At 32.3% G+C, this 22,023-nt stretch overlaps 2 protein-coding genes across 2 annotated transcripts; both read left to right on the top strand.

Annotated features, from left to right (window-relative positions):
* Positions 1–1,187: 1,187 nt before the first annotated feature.
* On the top strand, positions 1,188–6,231 carry HELRODRAFT_188015 (hypothetical protein; the record flags this gene model as incomplete). The annotated part of the gene is made up of 3 exons (XM_009011334.1): positions 1,188–1,599; positions 1,813–2,529; positions 2,773–6,231. The coding sequence occupies 3 exons, from the start codon at positions 1,188–1,190 to the stop codon at positions 5,484–5,486; spliced, it is 3,843 nt and encodes a 1,280-aa protein (XP_009009582.1). The 3' UTR covers positions 5,487–6,231.
* A 2,708-nt stretch (positions 6,232–8,939) lies between these two features.
* On the top strand, positions 8,940–16,070 carry HELRODRAFT_105591 (hypothetical protein; the record flags this gene model as incomplete). Its single annotated transcript, XM_009011333.1, has 4 exons — positions 8,940–8,957; positions 9,046–9,747; positions 10,067–10,223; positions 15,835–16,070. Exons 2-4 carry the CDS (start codon positions 9,385–9,387, stop codon positions 16,068–16,070), a joined length of 756 nt encoding a protein of 251 aa, XP_009009581.1. The 5' UTR covers positions 8,940–8,957; positions 9,046–9,384.
* Between the last annotated feature and the right edge of the window lie 5,953 nt (positions 16,071–22,023).

Here is a 22,023-nt window from a genome sequence, read left to right as displayed (position 1 = left end):
GAGTGACCTCATTATCACTTAGCGCTCGACTGGTGATGACGTTATGGACTTCGTAATACTGTGCTAGTCAATCCGATGTAAGGAGGAAGAGAGGAAAGACAAAAGAAAGAAAAAATTTTAAAGATAGTGAAGTGGAGAGAGAGAGAAAATGTGTTTGTGACTTGTTGTTTGGTTTGTTTTGCTTGCGTCAACATTGTCTTCATCGTCATAGCAAGAACACAAATTTTTTTCGTATTCATCATCGTCGTCATCACCACCATCGTCATTGTTAGAGATATACAAGTAAATATATACAATAACACGCACACACACACACACACACACACACACACACACGCACGCACATTGTAAACTTAGATGAACAAACTACCATCACGCCAAGACACTACTTAATACAAACAAAACATCAATATCATGCTTGCAACGCACCCACAATTTTTCATTCTTTTTCTCTTTATCTCTCTCTCTCTTTTTCTCTTTCTTCCTCCTTCTCTCCCCCTTCCTATTTATATCTTCACGCCTGACTTGATGCACTCAATTACACTGCGGCTAACTATCTAATCAACACGTAGATGGTCTCTTTCCTCGCTTGATGGATACGCTGTCGGACGCGCGAGCGAGAATGCGCGCGAGTAAGAAAATCTTTTTCCAGTTCGTTCATGCGCGAACGGTCGCGACGTGCCACGCAGAGTGCGCTGACGTCTATTAAGCGAGATGTCAACAGTGACTTGCTATTTCGTCGCTATTTCTTGAAAATTCGCTCAATTACGTAGTGCTGCCGGCTTTTGAAATGAGTTAATATATCACTTGAAGAGCAGACTATCGGCATGTTTGGTGAGTATGAATGGACGTTGTTATGGCTTATTTTCTTTTTAGTGTTGAAGGGGCACCAACCTTTCGAATGCACACTTTCAAACGACTTTGCTCTATCGCTCCAACGCTTGATTTAACTTTACATGGATATTATATACGCTCTTGGAACAACATAATTAAAAAAATTTCATTTAACTTTTATAAAAACATTTAATACTGCTACCATAATTGGCACCTGAATTTTTTATCATCAACATCACCCATGTCCACCATGTTTTAAGAAACACTCAGACACGCAATCATCATCGCTACGTCGTCCAAACCACCACGTTCACAATGATCACCATCGAGATATCATCATTGTCCTCATCACCATGTTTTTTGATTTTCTGATTCCCTCAGACCTGATACACGAGTGCATGTACTGCGGGGTGCGGTTCAGCAACCCCAAAACACTCCAGGCGCACATCACCAGCTACTGCTCCAAGAAGCCAGCCACAGAACTAATAATGACGTCATCCTCCCCAGCAACATCATTGTCTTCGTCATCATCTTCGTTGTTATTCGCTACAAACACATCTTCATCGACACCACCACCATCGTTCTTACTGCCATCATCATCATCATCATCACTGTCAATGCCGCCATCCTCCTTCTCCTCCTGTCCCTCAGCCTCGAGTGAGGTGACCAAAAACATGATGCTGTTGACATTCATGCAAGAGCAATTGAGAATGTACTACTATGCTAACTACTTGAACAGGTCGGCTTCGAACCCCTTCGAAAGTGGTCAGTTGTTATTGCATCACATTACCTGGCGTTACTTTTTACCTTACATTACAGTTTTTATAATGAATAAAAGCGATGATTCCAAAATGAATTTCAGATAAACTTATTATTTTTTTTTGATTGAACACTTTTTTATTTGGTTAATAATAATTTAATATTATTGTAAAAAAATTTTTATCAAAACCATTTAATTAATTAATCATTTATTTAAAGAAATGTTGAAAGTTGCACCTGTATCTGGCAACCAGTGCAACGAACAACAACTGACAAGCGGGGGAGTACCCAGCAATTATGATCAAAAATTTTCAGTTCCAGATTTTAACACCAATTTTTTTGAAAATAATATGGAGCACTTTTTGAAACATCAGCATGAAGCGCATCAATTACATCACACGCAAATAAAACTGGAACAACAGCCCGAACAAAAACTGGAAAGTGTGACATCAAAGAGCAAAAGTTTTTGTCAAAAAAACAACCAAATCAAAAACAAAACTGACAACACAAACAGACACATCAATGAAATGAATGAAAACACTAATACAAATCTGAAATATGGCTCCAACCAGACCAAACCAACAAAAACATCCAACACCCGACCGAATCAAGCGTCGCCAACAACGACAACGGTGCATACATCTCAGGCTCCCACAACATCACAACCTCTCTATAACCCTTTTCTCTACACTCCACCAAAGCATCAGGATGCCAACACGAGCCGCCACTCCAGCGAAACATGCTCCAGTTCTTTCTCAAACTTATCAAGCCACGAAGGCACGACAACAATGACAACACTCTCAAAACCCAACAACAGCAACAGTAGTTGCAGCAACGGCAAACACTTCAAGCGACATCTCGATAGCGACAAAAAAATTTCAGATTGCGTGAAAAAGGAGCCAAGCGATTCCATCGATGTCGTCAACGATTGTGAAGGTAGTAATCGCTTTTGACTCCGTGAAAAAATTTGCGACCTCTGTGTTATCTTTATTTTATTTTATACCTTCTGAGTTCAGATATCTGTCGATTATGATGTAGATAATAGCAAGCTTGACACACCTTCTTGTAGTTTAGTGGCTGTATTTATTAGTACATGTTAATTAAAACATTAATTATTATTATCATTTAATGGTATGCATGATTAAAACTAAAGTGTGTTAAAAAATGTAATTTGTTCAGAAGATCAAAGAATGTGTGTGACAGACAAACTAGAGAAATCGATACTCTCATCATCATCGTCGTCGAAGCCATCCTACTCATCCTCGTCATCATCAACATCACAGCAATCAACGTCCCAACCAACATCTTTCCACGATGCATCATCGTCTGCAGCGGCACCAACATTATCGCCACAACAGGCGAATGATTGGAAATTGTTAGAATCATTTCGAGAAAAATTCTTTAAATTTTTGTTGACCCAGTACCCTCTCTTCCAGCAGCTTCAACCAGGTCATAGCATCAACTCTAACCTGGAAAACGATCAAAATCACTTACACCATTCTTATTATCAACTTTTGAGTAGCATGACAAACAACTACAACAACATCAACAACAACAAACAACTCAACAACATTTCGGCACTTTTGTTCAACAACTTATTGGCATCATCGCACCAGGGCAACGCCATTTTTCAACAGCAACAACATCAGCCGCAGCAGCAATTACCATCGCCAAGATTCCCAAACAAAATATCCACCGTTTCTTCCGGGACCAACCGATGCGTCGAATGCAACATCGTTTTCTTCAAAGTTGAAAATTATTTGGCTCACAAGCAGCACTACTGCGCTAGCCGGAACAACAACAATATCATAAACAACAACAACAACAACAATAATAATATTATTATCGAAACCAATAATAATTTAGTTAGCGCTGATGTTAATGCCAGTAATGAAGTTGACGCCAGGAACGTCGCAAGCAGCCTGAACTTCATTAGCAACAATCAACTTAACATTAAAAACAACATGAGAAACTTCAGCAAAAGGAGCGACGTCAGCAATGATAATGTACAGAACAACAATTCAAAAATAACCAAAAAAATAAAAATCAGCCACACAGAGGATCAATACGTCGACACAAATCTAACAAGCAACAAGATGACGGATGAAGAAGTTGACTTGGAAGACGAAAGCAGCAAATTCGATTTGTCACATCCGAACCAGACCATCCTGGCAAATAGAACATCCCTGCAACATTTCTGCATACCATGCAAAATCAGATTTAGCAGCATTGAAACACTGAAAGCTCATAAAAAGTTCTACTGCTCATCAAGGTTCGACAACAGTAACGACAACGAAGATGAGGAGATGGGCAGCTGCAACAAAACCACAGCAGGGGACTCGGGTGAAGACAGGCCAGTCATTTCTTGCGGTTTATGCGGTCAAATATTTCAAAACGAACAATCGCTTTTGATCCACTTCTGTACAGGCAAACTCGACAAACAAGCCCACCTGGACATGTACCGTTGCCCTCACTGCGACTATGTAGCCCAGAGCGAAAACCGATTGATCGATCACGCTCGAACGCACCACATAGTACCGGCTAAAGTGTATCGATGTCTCCTCTGCGGATATCGTGGAAATACAGTTCGAGGTATGCGAATGCACGGTAAGATGCATAATGATGCCGGCGAGACATTTACCGACGATAGCATGCTGGAGGTGGAAGAAATACCAGCAGTTAACTTGCGAAAAAGCAAGCAGCAGAGTACGCACCTGCCACAACAAACGAACATCCCGAACATCATAGCAAACAATAACGTCGTCTTCGACCGTGGCGGTTTCAACTCCACTTTTTATGGAAACGCAAACGATGTACCAGACATCGAACTAATAAGGATGAAAAATGAGCCATATAAGAGAAGAAGATCAAGGAAGGCGTATGAAAAAATAGAGTACAACAATGTTCACAGCAGCGCCAACAACAATGTTAACATTTACAATAACCAGTGTCCAATCAAACCTCCATTCAACAACGGCTTCGTTAAAATACCACTGGTGCCACAACAGTACCGATGCAAGCACTGTCCCGCAATGTTCGCCCTGGAGAGTCACTTGGAGATCCACATGTTGAGTCACATGCAGCAGGACAACTCAATGACCTCACCGGCCGCGTCGTCTCTGTCGTCACCAACCACAAAAGCCCCGAGACCCCACAGCAAGTTTAACAACCTTTCCAACATTTCTTCTCATCAAATGGCCTTGACACCGCCATTTATTTTTCAGCAACCAAACAGCCGGGGTCCGACTAAACGACATCTCGAAACAAATGCGCCACTAATTGCAGTCAAAAAAGAGCCCGATGGCTGCAGCAGTCTGGAAAGTGACTGTGTGACGTCACTGGGAAAGAGGAAAAAAACTAGTGAAGGAGTGCAAGACTATAACAAAGAATTTAACATTTGTCCAGATAACGTAATAAAAATTGTGCCAAAATTAGAGTATCAAGAGAATTCAAATTCTTCCGCTGACGAAAATGAGCACGAGAGTAAAAACATTGGACTAATTACCGCCAATCGAACAGAAAAAAATTACAAAAAAGGCATCTCTCCGCTGCAAAGAAATGAAAACTTCACTAACGTTCAAATCTTTAACAACAAAGACATCATCAAACAAAAACAACAACAACACCTAAAAACAAATCAACCTGAAAGCTCCAATGTTGAGATGAACGGGAACAACGACAAAGTTGCCAACAGCAAGCGAGATGCCACGGCAATTATTCAACTGAACGAACCGACAGTACAACCGGATCCGGCCAAATATTGCAAACAGTGCAACATCAACTTCATGTACGCTTCGACGTACCTGGCTCACAAAAAATATTACTGCTGTCAAGAGCAGGATGGCAAAGTTGCTGACGACTCGGATGTTAAAATTAAATCCGATCCCAATTAAGAAAAACCATTGGTGGAAAGAAAGAGAAAAAAGAAAGGAGAAGCAAAGGAATGACGGAAAGAGCGTGAAGAAGAGAAAAATGAAAAAAGTAGAAATAATGGATTTTATATTGAACGATAACAAAATTTATGTTTATTCGTAAATGAATAGCTGGAATAGTTTATTTATAACTTGCTATCTTTTTAATTTATTATGAAATGTCCGCCGCAAAACCCAGCCGAGAATGTAACATGATCATCTTCACGGCTTGCTATGTTGCTACGAACCAAGTTCGCAATTAAAATAATAATTTTTTTAAATGCAATAACAACTGTAAGTTTTATTATCACTATTCAATATTATGATTACAGTTATGATTATTTTATTTGTATTATTATTTAGGTTTTATTTTTCTTTTAATTTTTTAAAACCCGGATAATCTATCGCACCAGCTTTATTCAAGTTGTTTATTTTTCTTGTATTGATGTTAAACGTAAAATATGGCCATGAAATTTTCGCCCTCTTTTTCGCTTCAACAATACAAAAACATCATCACGATTGAATATAAGATGTTTTTTGTCAACATTATTATTGTGATTATTTGTTTATTTGTTTATTCATTTAAATATTCAATTATTTATTAATTTAGTTATTCATTAAAATATTTTAAATATCTGTAATTGTTAGTCTTATTAATTTTATATAATTGGTACTCGAATTTTTAAACTAATTTTATCGCGGTTAAATCATAAATGTTGAATAAAAAATTTAATTAAAAAACATTTTTCAATAAATTTGAAACAATTCTTTAAAAAATAAAAATAAAATGTTTTACACCATCACGTCATCCTCAACATCTAACCAATTTCCGTTTATCATCCTCTCATAATCATCTCAATCATCATCATCACAATCATTCATTTTGTCACCGTCAGCTTTTGCAAAAAATGAAACCGGGAATTCTGCGTTCTATTTTAAGTGTCACGTGAATAAAAGGGAAATCCCAACATCTGACAGTCACATTTTTCTGACTGCCTAGATAGTTATTTGGCTCTGGTAAATTTCTAGCCCGGGTTTGTCTGTAAGGATTAATTAATTAATTATAAAGTGAAACTACAGTACTAGCCTGCTCATCTAGTTCCTATAATGGTTTTGTTAGAAATGCCTACACTGGGGATATCATTTGATGAAGTTATTTTAAATGGTGTATCAATCCATAAACCATCCTACATGTAAGCTATGCTGCCATTGACTCGCCCATCCATCCATCTATCCAATCATTCATCCGTCCATTTATCTATCTATCCAATCAGTCATTCATTCATTTTTCAATTCAATCATTCATCAATTCATTTATTCGTTAATTTTTTTATTTGTTCATTCATCAATTCGTTCGACCATCGATTTTTCAGTTTATTGTCTCCGATAATGAATTAATAACTACAACGGCTATAAATAGCTTTGACTGGGGGTAATGATGGTGAATAATAAAAATAAAAAAATGGTCCCACTTTATGTAAACGGCATTGCAATACGGGGAAAAATATACAAATACTTGAGGTTATTATCTTTGCAATCTATATGAATATGAATATATGAATATATATTTTATTATAGCTTAATATAATAATTATAATTATTTATTATTATTTCTACTACTACTACTATTACTACACTTTCAACAATGCTGCTAGGCACTCAGATTGTAAGGGGCTTCTCTAATTATGAATAGATCAAAGAGGACCCAAAATGATAGAAAAAAAACCGTAATTTAATATTAATAATATTATTATTCTCATCATTGTTGATGTTTTTTTGTTGTTATTATTATTAATAATAATACTAAATTTTTTCCGAAATACCTTTAATTACTTTGTATAATTTTCCAAAAAGTAATTATTTTTCTTGAAACAACGGAAACGAACCATTCGATCAACTTCATCGTCACTACATCTTTTCTCTGAAAATAATTAAAGGGATATTTTTTGTTAAGCAAGAGACAATATTATGATTAACAAAAAAAATATATAGATCAATTTACAAATAATTTTTTTAAATAAAAGAAACGAATATTTATTAAATTTTAATTCATTAACAATTCTTTTTAACGTGTGATTTATGATGAAAACAAAATGATGTTCCCTTTAATAATAATATTATTATTATAAATAATAATAATAATAATAAACATCATCTTCTGACAAATATCACCCTAACAATAAATTAAAAACAACTGAACTAACGCAGAACACATGTGACGATAACAACCCTAATATGTTGTAGGAGTCTAATGTTATAACCATCGTTATGTGGTAACTCGGGGCACACTAATCTAGCGGAAACAATCGCTAAATCTTCATCATCATAATCCGTAGCGTCATCATCTTTGTTACCAGCATCAATATTATCGCCATTTTCATATTCATCTTCATTTTCATCGTCATCTTCTTCTTCATCATCATCATCACTATCGTCATCATCGTCGTCATTATCTTCATCTTCATCGTCATCACCATTGCCATCATCTTCCGCAACATCATCTCATGTCTCATCCTCCCCATCTTCACCATCCTCATTCATCTATCATCATGTTTCTTTAAAATTTTTAACAATCACGTGCTCATGGAATGTGTGTTTATAGTGCAGCATCATCGTCCACACATTAACAGATCTAATCATACTTTAATGAAACGCACAAATACACACACACACACATACACAGAGGCACACACATACACATGATATTGTATTACACAACCTATATACATATATATATATATTTATATAAACTTATACATTTTTAATTATAAATAAATAATATAATAATATACATTCAGTATACATTAACGATTGAATCAATGTTATATTACCTATATTGTTATGCAAACTAAAATGTATACACCATATATATACACGCACACACCAACACACACACACACACACACACACACACACATATATATATATATAGAATATATAGAATATATATACAATCTTATATATATATGATAATGCAACCTAGGGCAATATATTTTTCGATATCATTTTCTTCAATATATTATAATGTGCACTGCACCGGATATTTCTCATACAGTATAATTATTTATACTTCAATATATTTCAATAAATGTTTGGATCTCTCTCCCTCTCTCTCTCTCTCTCCATCTCTCTCTAAATATACATATATTGTTTATATATATATATATATATATATATATATATATATATATATATATATATATATATATATCATTTTTATCAGATCAAAAGCAACATAAACTAAAAGGCACATTCAACGAACATAAAATATATATATATATAAACATGCATACGTACAATGTGGGATTATTTAATCAACAATAACATATGTACGTGACAGTTCCTATACTAATATGAGTTTATATGCGAGTGTGCGCATGTATTCTTGTGTATATATACCGTTTACTTGTGATCTTGGGTTTCAGTTCAGGGAGCGATAGACAAGATTGGGAGGTTGTGTGTTACTGGATAGGTCTGATTGTGTTTGTTTGTTTGTTCTAATTTTAAAACTTCATTCATCATTTTATTGGTTGTAAATTAGATTAAAACTCAGTGAGATAGTAACATAATAAACATATTATTAATAGAATTTATAATAATAATAATAATAATACAAATAATAGTAGCATTGTTGACGACAATAATAAGAACGAGACGGCGATATTAAATATTCGTTATGTACGTTGCACTTCAAGGCATTTTTTATTGAATCTGTTGATGGTGCTGGCACATTGAATAAATATTTAAACTTCTCATCGATCCATTCATTCATCATTTTTCACATTATTATCATCATCATCTTCTTCCTACCATCGTCACCAACACCACCATCTCGTAATCATCATTATCACCCTTTTCCATTATCATCATCATCATCAAGATGAACGACATTTTCTTAGAAGAAGCCACTTTCAATCAAATTTTGTGCGATTCGTCAGACGACGATCATCATCATCATCTCCACTATCATCACCATCATCATTATCTTCCTCCTCCTACCCATCGTCATCATCACCAACATCGAGAAGATTCACCATCATCATCGTCGTTATCATCGTCACCGTCATCATCGTACAATCATCACCACCATCATATGCAAGAGTTGCTTAATGATGATAGCAATCACTACAAACGTCATCATCATCAACATCATCGTTTGATGAGAACCGGAAGTCCCAATGTTATCTGCTCAGAACTTCCGGAACACTGGAGGTCCAACAAACAACTGCGCTTCAAGTTCAAGGTGGTTGCAATGATGATGATGGTGGTGATGATGATAGTGATAATGATGGCGAGATGATGGCGATGGTGATGATGGTGGTGGTATTTTTAATCATACAGGCTGTCAAAGAAGTTAACCTATGTACTTGAAATGCTTATTAATTATGTTTACATTTGTAAGATGTTGGCGGTTACTTTGATGATAATGATGATGATGATGATGATGATGAGGGTGATGATAACATGTAAAAAGCTTTAGTGTTAATATCAAGTTTAAAAGTAATCGTCATTATCAATCAAAAAAGTTTCAACATTCACCACAATCCAAACCGAATTTGAAGGTCGTAATACTAGGCAAGGTCAAAGATGGAACCATGGTAACACTTTCGGCTGCCAATGAGAACAATGAAAAGGCGGAGCTAAGAAATTATGCGGCCTATGTGACCAATCAGGTGGCAGTATTCAATGACCTGAGGTTCATTGGCAGAAGCGGCAGAGGTTGGATGATGATGATGGTGATTATGATGATGTTCTAGATGATTATGGTGATGACGATGAAGATGATGATGTTTTAGATGATAATGATGATGACGATTATAACGACGATGAAGATGAAGATGAAGACGATGACGCAGATGATGACATTAAAAATAGTTAGAAACGAGTAAGAGTGAATATGGCAAATGATGATATTAATTGGCTGGTCAAGTTATGAGTGACTGAACGATTAAGATGATGATGTAGCATTTATGAACCTATTCTGATCATTACGAAATGATGACAAATATTATAACGATGACTATGCAACGGTTATAGAGTTAACGTTACTAACGGTATCAATGACATATGTGGTGATGGTATCTGAATACACTCCTATACACTCCTATACACTCGAGAATGAATTGGAAAACAGTATACTATTCTAACTTTAATAAAATAAATAATGACGACAAAAATTTGGTTAGAAATATTGAGAAATGTAATAAAAAAACTATCCAACGCTAGAAATTCGGTAAATTTTATAAATTATTGCATTAATTAAGGTTTTTTACTAGCATTCACTAATATATATTTATATATTATGTATTATATATATTTATATATATGTATACACACGCGCGCGTGCACACACACGTGTATATATGTGTGTGTGTGTATGTGTTTGTGTATGTATGTGTGTTTGTATGTATGTGTGTGAGCGTGTGTGTCTATGTACATGTGGTAAAAAATAATTACAGTGATGTCTTTGATAGCAGATATATATATATTTCAACGAAATCGGCCATTATTGCATTGTTTGCTCTTAGGGAAATTTTTCACAATCTTCCTCAACTTCCTCATCGTCGTCATCATAACCACTATAATATTTATTGCCATAATGATAATAATAATAATAATAATCATCATCATCATTATTATCACTATAATCGTCATACCACAGTTATTACCGTCGCCATCATCATCATCAGCAACAACATTATCAACAACAACATTATCAACAACATCATCATCATCAACAACAACAACATCATCATCATCATTAACATATTCTTCATCGTCATCAACATCATCATCGGTGGTTTTAAAGATTTGTAGTGGTCTCAAAGTCCATATGTTGCGTAACAGTTCTTGTTGATGTTGTTTGTTGACATTTTCAATCTTGTTCATTATTATTATTATTATTATTGTTATTATTTATTATTATTATTATTATTATTATTGATATTATCTTTTTATCTTTGTTTGTCATTCATTTAATATTTTTAAACTTTGTTAAAATATTTTAAATAACATTCACTCTGTCATGTGTATGTTGTTGGTACTGATGTTTAATGTATGTTGTTGTTTAGGTTTAAGTTGATTGTGTTGTTGTTTAAGTTATTGTTTATGTTATTGTTAATGTTGTTGTTGTCTATGTTGATGTTGTCTATGTTGATGTTTTTTTATGTTGTTGTTTAGGCTGTTGTTTATGTTGTCGTTTATGTTGTTGTTGTTGTTGTTACAAATGTTAATACTTCTGTTGCTCGCTATTTATAGCATTGTCGTTACGCTTGCTTGTTGTCAATGTTGTTTAATAGGATCTTTCTTAGAAATTTGTTTTTTCATTTCAACGTTATTATTAATTCGTGCTGTTATTGTTATTGTTGTTGTTGTTATTATTGTTATTGTTGTTATTTTATGTTATTGTTAGTTGCCACACCTCGTTATTTTAATGTTAAAATATTAGTCACAGGCGCGGTAAGCACAATAACAATAGTAACAATAATAACTCTAATAACATCAATAACAATTATTAATTATAGAATATAAATAAATGAATAATAATAACTCTAATAACAATTATTAATTATAGAATATAAATAAATGAATATTATTAATAATAATAATGTGATTTACTTAATATGGTTAAATATGTCTATAGGTACGTGTGTGTATCTGTGTATATGTGTTTGTCTGTAAGCGCGCGCGTGTGTATGATTTCATTTATGAAAAAATTAAAATGTTGAAAAATATATGGGTTACTTTTTGACCACTGTTGAATTAAAAATATCAAGAAAAAAAGTAGATTGAATAAAAAACATTAAAGTAGATTAAAACCAATGGTAATATAAAGAAGAAAAAATATATTAACTCTTTATTATTATTTATTATTATTGTTATTAATTTTATTATTATTATTATTAGAGTGTATTTCGTTCTAGAACAATTTTTATACTCTTGATACTTTTGGTCTGAATAGGTGACCGATAAAGAAACTTTTTTTTCTATCTACCTGTCTAAAGCTCTCTTTTCCTCTTCCTCTCTCTCTCTCTCCCTCTCTCTCTCTCACCCTTTCTATCACACTTTCTCTCTCTTTTTCTCCATAATACAATATTGATAATAAGTCCATTATTTTTTTTAAATTTAAGTGGAGCATTTTTGGTTAATTGCAACATTAATAATTATTATTATTATTATTTATAGCAATAATAATTATTATTGCTATTGTTATTATTATTATTACTATTATTATTATTGTAATAATAGGAGTTTATTGATGCTAAATATAGCATCTAGGCTGGCTTCCATTCATTGATTGTCTAGTTCTAATTGGGCTAATTAAGGGCATGCTATTAATGTCCTTGAGTTCATAAACGGTTTTAAATATTATTATTATTATTGATAATACTGTTATTATTAATGACATTATTATTATTATTTTATAAATTGTTATTTTTTTACGTATTTTATTACTTTTTAAAAATGGTTTTAAATTTGAATATTTTTAAAATGTTTTTTATTACACTAGTTAGCGTCAAAAAAGAACCATGCATGTATTAATTAGTATATTTACTGTTACATCAGCTGCTAATATTGTATCACTTTAACGTTGAAATAATTTTTAAAAGCCATTCTATTATTATTATTATTTTTTGTTATAATAATAATAATAATAATTATTATTATTATTATTACAACAACAACAACAATACAAATAACAGTTATTATCGTTGTTGTTGATGATGTTGTTAACAACGACATTAATTTTAATGAACAAGTTTTTAGTTCATCGGTATTTGAACGTTGTACCCCATGTTCCGAGTTTTTTATTGAGAAAAAGTGAAATAGAATGAAAATAACAACATTTACTACTACTACTACTACTACTACTACTACTACTACTACTACTACTACTACTACTACTACAGCTACTACTACTACTACTACTACAGCTGCTACTACTACTACGGCCACTACTACTACTGCTGCTGCTACTACTACTAATACTGCTATTGCTACTACTTCAATTCCAACTACTACTACTTTTTACTTCTACTACTACTACCAATACAACAACAACAACAACTACTACTGCTTCTAATACTACTACTATTACTACAACTACTACAAATGTTACATTAATGCCCTCGGTATTTCGATAACTCGTTTAAAATAATAATAACCATAATAATAATAATAATAATAAATAATCATAATAATAATAATCATAATGATAATAGTAACAGGAACAATAACATGATATGAGTGGTATTAACAAAAATGAGAGTTTAGCAGTACTCTTAACATTAGTCACAATTTGCTGCTGTTCGTCTGTGTTTGTGTTGCGGTAACACGTGCGTTTACGCATATGTGAGTGTGTATGTGTGTGTATGTATGTGTGTGTATGCGTGTTGTTGTGTGTGAATGTGTATGTGTGTGTGTGTGTGTGTATGCGTGTTGTGTGTGAATGTGCTGATAAGAGAACACAGAGGTACATGGTGCTGATGAGTGTATCGTGCTGTTGAGTGAACGAGCATTCTTTAATGTTAAGTCATCATGTTGTGTTGTTGTTTTTTTGTGCTGTTGTATGTTTGTGGTTGTTGTTGTTGTTGATGTTGTAGTTGCGTTATTGTTGTTGTTGTCGTTGTTGTTATTATTTCTGCCTGTCTGTTACGGATTATTATCTCTTGATGTTTTTCTTGTTTACGCTTTTGTTGATGTTGTCGGTGAGTAATTAATTGGTTGAGAAACAACTGCTGTTGCGTTTGTCGTTGTTCAGTCTTGTTCACCTGTCGAAATAGCTAATGCTTACTATTTGTGATGTTATTGTTGTGGTTTTGTTGTTACTGATGACGTTAATATGTTATGATGTTGATATTTTTAATGATTATGTTGATGCAATTGATGCGAGTGAGTATCTATCGTTGTCGTTCGCCGCTGTTCTCAATCAGCTCTGATTTCTTCTGATGCATCTTTTCAGAATTTGTATTCATTTATCTGTTCACTGTAGTTCTTTGTTGTTGTTGCCGTTCATTTAAAGTTAGTTTAAATGGCTGTTGTTTTCTGCAGCAATGTTTTTTCCCAATAGTTAGTATAATGATGACGAAGATGACGACGATTACGATGTAAATAAGAAGGTTTTAAGTAACGTGAATGAACTTAAGAACAAACATTAATAAATGAATGAGCGAATGTAAAAATAAATGGATAATGTATGAATGTATAATGAGAAAAATGCGGGAAATTTTTATATAAACAATGGGGGTAGAGTTTTTTCTCTTTTACTCTCTTCATATCTCTCTTTCTCTTTCTTTTTCTCTTTTTCTGTCTCTCTTTCTTTCTGTTTCTCTCTCTCTCTCTCTCTCTCTCTCTCTCTTTTATATTAACTCTTGTTATTGCATTTTTCAATCTTTCCCTGCTACTCCCAACTTTCAGTTTAGTTGATTAGGTAGATTTGTGTAGCATTTACATTCTGGTATATAAGATTTGTTTGTATCTGTTTCTAGATGTTTGTATATGTTTATGTGTATTTTTTTATGTCTGTATAAGTTTGTATATGTGTTTGTAGATATTTATATATGTTTGTATGTGTTTGGTATGTTTTGTATATGATAGTTTTTATAGTGTTTTGTATATGTTTGTATATATTTTTTACGGGCTTGTCTTTCAAAGGGACTGAAGGGACTGTGTGATATTGCGTGCTAGCATGTTTGTGTTTGTATGTGCTCACATGTGTTTGCATGTGCTTGCATAGGTGTGTGTACTTTCTTGATATGACTAATGTGTTTTTGCGTTCTAAATTAAATTCTTCAAATAGCTGAGGTCTTTTCAGTAAGTTACACGCAAGTCTTTGTGTGTGTTTGTATGTGCGTGTCTGTGTGTTTGTTTGTGTGTGCGTGTTTGTGTGTTTGTGTGTGCGTGTTTGTATGCATGTGTGTACGTGTACGTGGTTTGTTATTATGTCAATGCGTTACTGTGTGCTTGTCAATATGCACGTGTGAAATTCCAACGTAAAGACGCATGTTACGTTATAAATTATATGCATTATATTATATAATGTATAAAAAATGAATGTATGAAATGTGCAAATGTATGTGTGTTTGTGTTTTGCTGTTTAGCCGCATTTCGTCCAAATATACACATTACGAACTTATTTATGTTTGCCAGCGTTTATTATATATAGCTAGCCATTGTAAACAATTACTTCACGCATCTACCAATCAACCAACTGACCACCCAGCCAACCAATCAACCAACTGACCACCCAACTAACCACACAACCAACCAATCAACCAACCAACCACACAACTAACCACACAACCAACCAACCAATCAACCAACCAACCAGGCAAGCACCTCCACATAACGATCACCATCCACAGCGCGCCTGTCCAGGTAGCCATGTACCTGAACGCTATCAAAGTGACCATCGATGGACCGCGCATGCCCAGAAGTGAAGATAATGATGATGATGATGATGTTGATGATGATGATTATAATGATGATAATAATGATGATGATATATATATGATACTGACAATATGTGCATCCACCTATCGTATTAAGATTCATTCTCGTAATTGACCGTTAGAATTTTTTTTTAATTTTAAATATTTCCGTTTAATTAGTTAATTGAATGAAAGATAAAATTCAATTAACATATTAAACATTAACATGTTAAAAATTAACATATTCAAAAATAACATGTTTAAAATTAACATATTTAAAATTAGCCTTTTTAAATTAACATATTCATCCTGCGACTACAGTTTCCAAAGGAAAGATCAACAAGATTTCCATGAAAAAAAAATCCACCCCAAAACCGCCACAGAAAATAGCAATACGAACCAAGAAATCGTCATCATCGCCATCATCATCTTCTTCCTCGTCGTCGTCGTCACTTTCACCATCTTCCATTTTATCATCACTATCGCCAACGATACCGTAATCATCATCATCATCATCATCCTCAGAAATTTTTAGTTCGTTGCTGTCATCATTATCATCACTAACAAAATGTGATCGGTATTCATCAGTGTCATCATTTTTACTTTATCTTTGTCGTCATCGTCATCGTCATCATCGTCGTCGTGTTATCATTACCAGTTATCATTATAATAACCGGCTGTAATCATCTCCATCACCATCGACATAGTATTATCACATCATGATCATCTTATCATTTTAGTCATCACCACGTCATCATCATTGTCATGTTTCATTAATGTGAACTCTGTCGATTGAAACTTAAAATGTTTCTTTCTCATCTTTTTACCGCTTTTTAGTATCTACAAATTTTTAGCTAAGATATAAAAATATATATCTTATATATCAAATTTTTAGCTAAGATATAAAAATATATATCTTATAATTATAATAATAATTATTATTATTATTACTTTTAATATAAAATGCTTCACACACGTATATAAACATTCTTAGGTGTTATTATTTTATAAAACAGTTGAAGACGAACCGATGTATACTATATTTCTAAATAAATTACCTTATTCGGATGACCTATGGTTTGATCATATTTGTCTATATATTGTATATATTTGATGTACTACATGTATGTGTATGTATCTATGTATATCAGGGCGTGTTTGAGTAGTTTTAACTATGTATGATAAACTATAAAACACATTTTACTGTATGCTATTTTTAATGACTGAAAAACTTTTGCACCATCTATCTACCACATTATTTACAATCTTACAAAATATTCTCCGTTTTAACTTTTATTTTTTTTAAATATTTTTTTATATCTACAAACAGTAAAAGATGTGTGTTAGTGTGTGCGTGTGTGTGTGTGTGTGTGTGTGTATGCAAACAGATGTTTGTGTATTTATAAGTTTGTTTGTATGTGTTTATTTCTTATTTGTTCTCTGAAGTCGACACATACAAAACATCTATTTATATCTGGTATTTATGCCTATCACTTATTATTTTTAAATATTTGTGTGACTGAATTTAAATTTAATAAATAGCATTGTTTTATTCTTCAGCTTTGATTATATTTAATTCGTTACATGCAATGCGAGTGTTTGAAAACAAAGAACAAAAAAAAAACAACTTAAGTAGTAATTGAAAAGTTGAAAAGTACTTCCACATACTTCTCAAAATACCGAATTGGCCATTAATGTTAGAAATAAAATTTGTGTTTTTGTGGTATTTTAATTTTTATGGTACACATTCTCAACAAACTGCTGAAAGGGACTTGCCACAAATGTTTAGATGACGTTCTCTTTCACTCAGGATAGAAATTATCGCCGCGCAAATCAAACTTTCGCGCTGCTACGAAATGTCATCTGCGCCTTTGTGGAATTAAAATTTTCATCGATGAGATAATCTTACTACAGGCGATCAAGACAACAGGCAAACTATATTTTCAGTAAACTCTTTAAACATTTTAAATACAGGCCGTTAATCTATAACATATTTGACAGACACAATTACATAACATGGGTCGATAGTGACCCTTAGCAGCATTTCTTAATTAAACTACTTGGAAAATGGTGCATAGATCTATTAGAATAGTTTATTTATTTTCATTTTAATGAAAATAATAATAAGAAATGTTCATCGTATTCTCGTTCGTTCAACATTCTTTCGTGCAATTTTTTGGGGTCTAGCAAGTGTCTGAAATTTAAATAAAATTAGACGAAGTTTTGACTAATCAGCCTCACACTCCATTAAACCACATCTTTATTTGATAATTTCTGGGTGTCTATAAAAATTATTTCTGAAAACGTGTATTCATCGGAAAACAATTGACTGATTGAATGAACAAACGAACGAATTAATGAAAGTACGAAAGAACAAAAAAAACGAACGAACGAACGAACGAACGAACGAATAAATGAATAATTAAATAATTAGTTAGATGTTGGAAAAAACAATAATATTTAAAAAAACCGGTCGAAAAACAAGTTCCATTAAAATAAAAGGCTTAAAAATACAAATATAGACACATAAACACGCATGAAAAACGTTGAGAAAGTTGAACAAATTGCCATACACATATAAACCTTTCACTGGAAAATGGAATTATACATATGCACATACTCAAATTGCATATATATATATATATATATATATATATATATATATATATATATATATATATATATATATATATATATATATATATGATACATTTATGCAAGAGAGGTTGGTTGGCTTACAGTTGCTCGCTTGGGTTCTTAACAGAAATAAGCATGCAAATACAAATAATGGTAATAATAAAAATTATGAAGATAATAGTAATAATGATAATAATAAGAAGAAGAAGAAGAAGAAGAAGAAGAAGAAAAGGAAGAAGAAAAGGGGGAAAAAAAGAAGAAGAAAAATAAGGAAAAGAAGAAGAGTAATAATAATATTAGTTACAGAACAATGTTTTTCATATTGTTTTCGTTAAATTAACACACACAGTAGTGTGTTATAGAAGTAATAGTTATTTTCTTATTATTATTGTCTATTATTATTATTATTATTATACTTATTATTATTATTATAATAATTGCTGTTTATATTTTTAGTGTATGCATAAATTTAAAGACACGTCATAAAAGTAATTCTTTACAAACACGTTGTTGTTGATGATGATGACGACGACGGTATTGATGATGATGATACATTTTAAGGAGATGATGATAGTGATAGCGATGGTTATGATAACGTTCTCAAAGAAGGCCATGATGGTAATGATGATGATGCTGTTTAGTTTTGGTATAAAAATAGCAATTGATACCATTATTGCAAATACTATTATACGTAAATGATGATAATGATTATTGAAAATGATGATACTGGTTAAGAAAGTGATGAAGATTTCGATAGTAAATGATAACTTGAAATGATGAAGGTTTTGTAAAAGGATGAAGATATAATATTCATTTGGTTATGAATAATTATGAAGAGAGTGAACAAAGAAAAAAATAACCATCCTAAATATCATCATCGTCAAAACATTCCTTCACAAACTCATCCTCTTTGTCATCATTTATCAATATTATTGATATTTATCATCATCATCATCATCATCATCATCATCATCATCACCATCATCATAATTATCATCATCATCATCGTCATCATCATCATTATAATCACATTCATTATTACCACAGAGTTTGTCGTCGTCGTCATCATCATCATCGTCATCACTTTTTCTTCATTACCAATATCGTCATCATCATTATCAACATTAGTTATTTTTTCATCATCATCGTCATTATCATCGTCATCATCATCAATAATTAAGCTAATAATAGTTTTATCATACTCATACATAATCATATTAAATAATGTATACCATATCATTTACCATATCCACCAAACCTAACATATGAAAACCCCCTTTTCTTCACGATCTCACATTTCTCATCATCTTCCTCCTCCTCTCCATCATCACTCTCTCTTTTCTTATCATTATCTCTCACTTCTCCTTATCACACTCTCTTTTGTTTATGTCCTTCTCTTTCTCATCATCACCATCCTTTCATCTCTTAAGTTCCATCCGTCCAATAGAGAACATAGCGTTTCACGCCTTGCACGAACCAACTAACATCAACTATTCTTATTCTAGCAAGGTTATATGAGCTGAGAGTATTATTATCATATTAATTATCATCACTATCGTCGTCTTCATTATCATCATCGCCGTTATTATCATTATCACCTTCATCTTCTAAATCACTATCATCATTTTCATCATCATCGTTGCTGTCTTTTTCTACTCAATGATAACATCCAAAATGACGTCAACAAAGATTATAAATAATGACAAAAACAACAAAAACAACAATGGTGTTACATTTATGCGACAGTTTTGATATTTCAGATAAATTTTAGCATCAAAAAGTTCTTTGTGAGATTGAAATATCATTTAGGGTTAATCTAGAAACTTATATACATTCATATACACACACACACACACATATATATATATATATATATATATATAAATTATTGATAAAAAGCACAGTATGTTCCGCGTTAGTTTTCTGTTTAGTTTTTCGATTTTTCCAATGGTAGATCGTAAGTCGTCAAGTTTCTTGACAACGACGACGATCGAGCTAATCAAGAAGACTAACAATGCACGCACAAACTGGCACTATGAAGAAAGAAGAAAAACCCAAAACTAAAATTACTAGGCAAATCTTGGACCACAATGTTGAAATCTTACATCAGAATTTACATCCCTTATAATTTGCGACCAGAGAGTCAATACTCATAGAACGAAGACATCCGATAATAAAAATTCAACAACGGGAAATTGGAATCCTTCCCACTGATAAATTCAGAAACAGAGGAATCATCGATAATGATGACACGTAAAAGTGTCACATTGCACAGAGTTGAAGATCGTAATAACTGATTAAATGACTGTTAAGTATTCACATTTAGCAAACAAAGAGTTAACATTTTGGAGGCACAAGATATATACTTGAGGGTTCGGCCACATACACAACGTAGCAATTCGAACACCGAAGATGGTGTAGAAATACCGAAAAAAGCTTTTTGTTTTATCATGCTTAAATGTTCTATCATGTTTAAAAGAAATTAAAACTTTTGTTTTGAACTCAAGAAACATGGCAATGTTTATTTACGATTTAGAAAAATAAAAAATCGAAAAATTTGTTCCAACTAGTTTCAAACAACATAAATGTAAAAATATATTATTATATATTATTATGTATATATCTGACAGTCGTAATATATATATATATATATATATATATATATATATATAGTGTAAAGAAACAAAAATATTATATATAAATATGTAAAAATATAGAAAATAATTTTCTTAGCATAGTTGCACGGTGAAGCGTTGCTTATTTGCAGGCAGCTTATTTTGTATGTTGTATGAAGTGTGTTGTTGTTGTTTGATATGTTGTGTTGTTGTTGTTGTTTGAGGTTGTTTGAGTGTGTTTTGTGCTGTTGTTTGTGTGCGTTTTGTGGTGTGTTGTTGCAATTCAATAGTTTTTTTTCGGAATAATATCAATAATTAATTCTTTTTATTACAGATATCAGATTTTAAACTTCAAAGTTTTTTATTGTTTTGTATTTTTTATTTGGAAAAAATTGAAATAATAATTATAAGATATAATCATACTATAATATATTATTCATATTAATCTGTTTTTATTTTTATTATTTTTCCAATGCCGTCGGCGATCTTCACCTTCAAAATGGATAAACTACTCCATTGTTATTTCGTTAAATTTTATCTCCAACAACTCTATTGGATAGGATTATTTCAAACTTAAATACACGTACACATACATAAACACATGCAAATACGCACACAAACAAACACATGCACACACAGATAGACACATACCTATACATGCAAACAAACACACAAATGCACTTGAAAAATTCACTGTTGCTATTTATTTACAAACATAATGATTTGATAATAAGATTATTTATTTAATTTCAATTAAATTTATTACCTTTAAATAACTTATTTTAAAATATTTCTAGCGATGTTAACTTGAAAGGAATCGAGGCATTTTGATTTCCA

Source organism: Helobdella robusta (assembly GCF_000326865.2).
Source record: "Helobdella robusta unplaced genomic scaffold HELROscaffold_1, whole genome shotgun sequence".
Taxonomy (NCBI): Eukaryota; Metazoa; Annelida; class Clitellata; order Rhynchobdellida; family Glossiphoniidae; genus Helobdella; species Helobdella robusta.
This window is presented reverse-complemented; position numbering and strand designations above follow the sequence as displayed.